Source organism: Arachis ipaensis, chromosome B09, assembly GCF_000816755.2.
Source record: "Arachis ipaensis cultivar K30076 chromosome B09, Araip1.1, whole genome shotgun sequence".
Classification (NCBI taxonomy): Eukaryota; Viridiplantae; Streptophyta; class Magnoliopsida; order Fabales; family Fabaceae; genus Arachis; species Arachis ipaensis.
The window spans coordinates 2,533,680-2,540,569 of record NC_029793.2 but is presented as its reverse complement, the minus strand read 5'-3'; the positions used below and the strand labels follow the sequence as shown (position 1 = coordinate 2,540,569).

The following is a 6,890-nucleotide window of genomic DNA, read 5'->3' as shown; positions in this document are numbered from 1 at the left end:
TGGAAAACCTTGGTAACTTAGCGAAATAATTATGCACCCCCAAATCCTGCAAATTATGTAGAGAGTCAAAGATAAATAAGAATTCCTTGCAAATTTACTTGAGTATTAGTAATTTAGTATATATATATATATGGTCAGAACTCAGTCTATACTTGCATTTCATTAACTAGCTAGTGCATGGATTTATGATTTTGGTCTTTATAAATATTTTGGTGCATTTTTAAATTGGCTATTATCATCATTATACGTGTATATATACTTTAAAATGGATACTTAACCCTACCTTGAACAATAGGTATACGAAAGAAATATCAACACTAATTCTAGAAGGATTAAAAGTTTAGTACCTTCTTCTACAGTTTGCTTAATGAGATTTGATAGCCGAAATATGCTTCAGAATTCCTTGTATAGTGTAGTGTGAAAATTAAGGCTGAGTTTGGTAAAGCCTTTTTAAGAGGTGTTTGTGCTTTTTAAAAGCACAAGCATGTCATTTTGCGTTTGGTAAATTAAAAAGCTCAAGTGCTTGTACTTATAGCTTTTAAAAGTTAGGAGTGCTTTTGAAAGCACCTAAGAGGGAGCTTTTCAAAGCTGACTTATGCTTACCAAATTTTTTTAACTATTATATTGCCATTGAAATCCTCGTATATTTCTAACTTCTCATCCTAACCTTCACAAATTCTAACACAATCTTCATATATTTTTTATTTTTCAACCTAATCTTCATATATTTTTTATTTTTTATTTTTAGTAATGATATTTAGGATAAAATAAATTTTTATGATACTTATATAAAATTTTAAAGTTAAAAAATAAAAGAATTTATTTATTATATTTATGTTTATTATGAATTTTTTATTTTAACATTATTTTATTTTAAAATATTATATAAATTTTTAAAAAATTTGAAAAAAATTATTTTTTGTTATAAATATGTTTATTATAATTTTTTCAACTTTTAAAAGTTGTTTTACCAAACATAATTATAGTGCTTGTACTTATTAAAAGTTATTTTTAATTTGATTTTACCAAATGCAAGTGCTGCAGCTTTTAAAAAGCTATCTTTTAAAAGACAGCTTTTATAAGTTACTTTTAAAAAACAAAAGCTTTACCAAACCAAGCCTAAGTGAGAGAGAAGCAAAGGTGCAAGTGAGCTATACAAGAAGTGTATGTTTTGAGTGTTGGCATAGGTGAATAAAAATTGTGTTTTTGTTTTTTTAAAATTACCCTTTAAGTACAAGAATAAACCTTTGGCATGCAAAGAATAGAAGAAAATATATCCATAGAGAATTAAAGATATTACACCGAATTTAAAAATTTGAATAAAAATTAGTTAAGTTACTTACGATTGCCACTACGAGAGCTTTTGATGATGTATACTTTAGAAAGTAAAGTTGAACTTTTGGATCACCACGTCATAGAATTTTCCTAAACATTTGAAATATGAATGCCGAAATCTTCTACTAAAGAAAACTGCAATTAACACTATCCAAAAATTTGTCGCAAACATCATCGTCATCATCTTCTCTTGTTTGTTTTTTATTTAGTGTGATTTCTCATCTTATAGACATCTTTGTGAGTGTAATCTACAAAATTTTAAATTTTTCACATAACTAAAGTTTGTGAAACTTTGAAGTTGGGTCTCCGTAAAACTTTGCCTTTAAAATTATTGCATGAGAGGTTCAAAACTTCAAAAAAAAAAAAAAAGTAGATATGAATTGAAAAATTTGTCCTGAAAATAAGTTGTTTGAAAGATTAAGAGATTTTTTTGTTGTTGCCTATGGTATCTCCCAACCCGACAGGTCAAGTACTAATTCGTTGCGGATCTGAACTCTATTTAAGGGTCTAATGGGTTGCTGCATGCGGCGGAATTTGAACCTCCAACACTTACTTAAGCGGACGAGTGAGCTGACCACTCGACCAACCCAAGTTGGTTAAAGATCAAGAGATTCCAACAGTGTCAAGTTGTTAATATCTTGTAAAATCTTTTCCATCAATTAATTGTGGGATAGATTTAAAGACAGCAATCTAATAGTATAAATAACTCTGATGGCACTGGTTCGAATAAATTATTATATAAAAGGTCAATAACACACATGGAGTGTGTATAGTTCAACTTAAAGTTCTTAATAAGTAACATATATAAGATTAATACTGAACCCAAATGCGAAGCTAACCATAGGAATGAGAACATGGAATGAATCAAATGATTCAATTTTAGAAAGCATGCCTGCCAAAATAATTTGGTACTGATCCCAATAATATGTTTTTTAAAAGATCCAATATCTTGAGAGAATGAAGTTGGTATATTGTAGTAGAGATGTTACCACTAAATTGACTGAATCTTAGTTAGAGAGACAATTTTTATAAAAAGACTAGAAACTAACCAACATTGAATCAACCAATAATAGAAGAAAGAATAAGCGAAAGTATACCAAGAACTAGAAGGTCATATTAATTTGAATTACGGTCATTTTTTCTGTTTTTGGAATAAGGGGATTATCCGTCTCGGATAATAGCATTCAATTTGTGAAATGATTGATGTACAAGAAATGGCGTTTTCACAATTCTCTTAACATTGAAACTATTAGATTTAAATGCAAAAGATGCTTCTTTTCCAAAATAACATCCTTAGAACAAAAAAAAAATAAATGAGCTAAAGTGAATCAAAATGGCAAAAGAATCATGAAGGTTTAGAGTCAATGCCTCAATGGTCTATACGAAGAACTACTTGTTTTTCCTATGTTGCTTTTTTAATAAAAAAAAAAGTAAAATAGTATTCAATTCCACAATTGTGAAGAAAATTGATACTTAAGTTAAAGAAAGATTACATAATTAGTAGCATTACATCCATTCATGTGGGAATGTGGAAATACAGTCATGCTGCGCAACTCCTATGAAATATCCAAACAAATTATCAAAGAAGGAAGTAATGAACAAATAGTTACCATAAATTTTCCGAGAAATCATATTGAATTTGTGAACTAGATCGACTCTCTTGTGATAATCAATTGGTTCTTGGATCTGATTAACATAAGTGTCATTAAGGAGTTGCTCTAGACCAGCAAGAGATGCAGGAGAAAACGCTGCTAATTTATCTAACTCGGCCCTCTTCGCCGTCTTCAGAAGGTCTGTCAGGGAAACAATGAATTAGGTCACTACTTCAAAGATTAATGCAGTAAATTTCCATTTAGAACAATACCACCACTACCAACAACAATAGTAGGAACTCTGAAGAAGAATTTATAAATTCGCTTATTGCATTTCAACGATGATCAGTTCTCAGCATCTATATTTATTGACATATTATAAAATGAAAAACTATGAAACTACCTTTTTGTTCATTTAAGATTGTAACAGCAACCTTTGCCGCATTTATCTCTGCTTGTTTCTTGGTTTTGGCTTCTTCTCCAGGGAAAACCTCCCCTTTAACTTTCACTCGTACGACAAATGTCGAATTATGATCATTGCTTGAACTTTTTGTAATATAAGAAGGCAGGCTACATCCTTCCTTTTGAACCAGTTCTTGTAAAAGTTTTTTGTATGAGTGTGTCATACCTGTAATAAATCACACAACTTAACATGTCCCAACAATAAAAAATATAAACCACATGTAAATGCAAGAATCTGCCAATTAAAGAGTTGCTCTAGACCAATAAGAGATGCAGGAGAGAATGCTGCTAATTCCTCTCTGACTCAGGCCTCTTCGCCGTCTTCGGAAGATCTAGCAGGGAAACAATGAATTAGGTACCTACTTCAAAGATTAATGCAATAAATTTCCATTTAGAACAATACCACCACTACCAACAACAATAGTAGGAATTCTGAAAAAGAATTTATCCCTAAGTTGTGCAGAAGTTCGCTTACTGCATTTCAACGATGATCAGTTCTCAGCATCTATATTTATTGACATATTATAAAATAGAAAACTATGAAACTACCTTTTTGTTCTTTTAAGAATGAAAGAGCCACCTTTGCTGCATTCATCTCTGCCTGTTTCTTGGTTGGCTTCTTTTCCAGGGAAAACCTCCCCTTTAACTTTCACCCATGCAACAAATGTCGGATTATGATCCTTGCCTGAACTTTTTGTAATATAAGAAGATAGGCTAAATCCTTCCTTTTGAACCAGTTCTTGTAAAAGATTCTTGTATGAATGTGTCATATCTGTAATAAATCACACAACTTAATATGTCTCAACAATGAAAAATATAAACCACATGTAAATGTAAAAATCTATCAATTAAACGTAAAGAATTAAGGGAGCAAATTCGAATTCAATCAATATCCAACTCAAATTCAAGACAGGCAAAACCAAATCAAGAGAAGCAAAGGTAAGCAACGAGCCATACTCAAGGGAGGCAGCAGCAACCCGAGCCCTACCGGATGAGGAAGTGACCAGGGCAAGAGACGCACAACGGCACAGGAGAAAGAATACGCGACGACACAGTGAAGGCGACTCATGGACGGAGGTGATGACGCAGTGCCGGAGATGCACAGGAGCCAGGACGTGGCGCAAAGGAGCCGGCGACGTGGAAGAAATCATGCGGTGGCGGTGGGCGGTAGCAGATTTGTGAGTGTGAGAGTGAGAAGGAGGCTCTGCCTCTCGAGCATAGTTATCAGAACCGAATCGGTAATTGACCCGGTCATACAACCGGGTCACCGGGTCACTAGTTCAACCGGTGGATCGCTAATTCACCCGGTTGACCCGGTCATAATTAAATAAAAATATAAAATTATAAAAATAAAATTGAAACTTAAAATGTATATGTCTTCATAAATATATTAATAACAATCAACTATCAATTCTTAGACATAACAAATAATGCAAGAAAAATAATAATAAACTAGTCAATAATACAAAATACTTTCTCGATTTAAAAAACAAGAAAAAACTAAAAATAACACAATCAATAAATCAAATTCAAGTCGGCATCTATATCTTCATAAAACAAATTTAAAGCTTGACCAACATTTCCTTCATTTTGATTTGCATCTATATCTACATTTGTGTATCTTTCACAAATCAATACCAAAAATAATTCATAATAATAGAAACAGAAAGTATGGGACAACAATTTAACTGAACAATTGCACAGAGCATGAACCTCATTTTCAACAACAAATTCAACTATAATAATTTTTAGCAACAAAAGATTCATCTCAAGAGATGATTTATATGTTTACACCAACAAAAAATCTAGATAAGTGATTATTTCAGCAAGACAACAATAGATTCAATCTTAAGTGAGGATAATAAGTAACAAATCCAACATGATTTACCGATTTACAACAACAAAAAATTTAACTAAGTGATTATTCAGCAAAACAGCACCAAATTCAAGGTTTAATAAACTAAGTAATGATTTTCGGCAACTAACAAACTTAATACAAGTGAAGCTAAGTGATTATTTTGACAAGCCAATAACAAATTCAAGGTTCATGATAATCCCTAACAAATTTCAACAACAAATTACTTTCAACAACAAAATCAAGTACAAGGTTTAATAAACTAAGTAATGATTTTCGGCAACTAACAAACTTAATACAAGTGAAGCTAAGTGATTATTTTGACAAGTCAATAACAAATTCAAGGTTCATGATAATCGCTAACAAATTTCAGCAACAAATTACTTTCAACAACAAAATCAAGTGCAGTGATGTAGCAACAAAATTGAAACAGAAAGTACAAGGGGAACTCACCGAATTGGGTTGCACGAAGGAAGCTGACGGCAAAGGAGAAGCTAATGGCAAGAGAGAAGCTGACGGCAAGGCTCGAAGCAAAGAAGACGACAACCAAGACCAGCTCACCGGGATCTGTTGCATCTGCAACCGGCGACGAAGAGCGCAGAGAAGGGAGAGATCGAGACCAGGTGCGAGACAGAGACTGTGAGAAGCAAGAAGACGACGACAACCACCACCACCCGAGGGACCAGATGCGGTTCCGTCTGCTTCTGCCGCCGGCGAAGCGAGTGCAGAGAAGGGAGAGCTTGACAGACCGGAGACGAGAGGTGAGAGACCGGAGATGAGACGATCTGACGAGAGCTTGAGCTCGTGGGAGAGAGTGACTAGAAACTGAAAAAGAGAGTCGAGAGAGGAGATAGGATTGGGGAAAGGGGGAAAAAGGCCGGTAGAGAGGAGATAGCTAGCTTGGTATATTAAACTGAGTCACATGCTGTCAATTTTTGGGCTAATTTTTTTTTATATTGTATAAATATATGTGTAATACACTGTTTTGGGAAGATTAAGTGTTTTTTTTATATGGTGTTTTATTCAAATTTGACGGTCCGATTTGTTTGAAAAAAAAAGTAAAGTACAAATCGGACTCTCCGATTTGTTTGATAAAAAAAACTACAAATCGCATGGTCCGTTTTGTATTTTTTATTTTTTTTTATTTTTTTAAATAGAAATCGGACCGTCCGATTTCAACAGTAAAAATTTTTTTATTTTTAAAAACACAAATCGGACCATCTGATTTGTGATTGTTGATTTTAAAAATGAAACAAATTGGAGGAACCCATTTGTTCACACCATAACAACAAAAAACTCATCTCTTCTCCCATCATTGTGAGATGCACTCAGCTCTCCCCCACACAAAAAATAATAAACGCAATTTTTGTGCATGAGACACAGAGTTAGTAAAGATTTAGTCCCCACACTATATATATCCGCTGTCAATTTTAGTGAAGATTTAGTCCAATTTAACTTAGATTCGCAGATGGATTCAGACACCCTTGAATATGATCTTACACAACTTGATCATATATATATACATCAAAAATTAACTATCAAAATTAGTTATATATACTTGTACATAAATATATATAATTTAATTTATTTTTTAATATATATTTTATATTTTTATTTATATTTTATATTAATAATGTATATATTGC

At 32.6% G+C, this 6,890-nt stretch overlaps 1 protein-coding gene and 1 long non-coding RNA gene across 13 annotated transcripts; one reads left to right on the top strand and one right to left on the bottom strand.

Moving 5' to 3' along the window:
• LOC107614651 (ribonuclease 3) lies at positions 2,716-6,168 on the bottom strand. 12 transcript variants are annotated; one of them, XR_002353324.1, is made up of 6 exons: positions 5,698-6,168; positions 4,347-4,684; positions 3,939-4,161; positions 3,651-3,751; positions 3,331-3,555; positions 2,716-3,128 (listed from the first exon to the last, which is right to left on the bottom strand). XR_002353324.1 is itself a non-coding variant. In XM_021110492.1 (5 exons), exons 3-5 carry the CDS (start codon positions 3,982-3,984, stop codon positions 2,842-2,844), a joined length of 558 nt encoding a protein of 185 aa, XP_020966151.1. In that variant the 5' UTR covers positions 3,985-4,161; positions 4,347-4,684; positions 5,698-6,156; the 3' UTR covers positions 2,777-2,841. The 12 variants fall into 12 exon arrangements, 8 of the variants coding, with proteins under 8 accessions (XP_020966151.1, XP_020966153.1, XP_020966152.1 ...); XR_002353325.1 differs by having other exon boundaries at positions 3,651-3,748; XR_002353322.1 differs by having other exon boundaries at positions 3,651-3,721; positions 5,698-6,165.
• LOC110266240 lies at positions 4,691-5,779 on the top strand. Its single transcript, XR_002353326.1, has 2 exons — positions 4,691-5,339; positions 5,497-5,779. It is a non-coding gene; the product is annotated as an uncharacterized LOC110266240 (long non-coding RNA).

Coding starts and splice junctions, on each gene's coding strand:
- LOC107614651 (XM_021110492.1), bottom strand. CDS start 3,984: ATGAATGCAGCAAAGGTGGCTCTTTCATTCTTAAAAGAACAAAAAG. Junction 3,556..3,938: donor ATTCTTAAAAGAACAAAAAG/GTAGTTTCATAG, acceptor GATTTATTACAG/GTATGACACACTCATACAAA. Junction 3,129..3,330: donor AATCTTAAATGAACAAAAAG/GTAGTTTCATAG, acceptor TTTCCCTGACAG/ACCTTCTGAAGACGGCGAAG.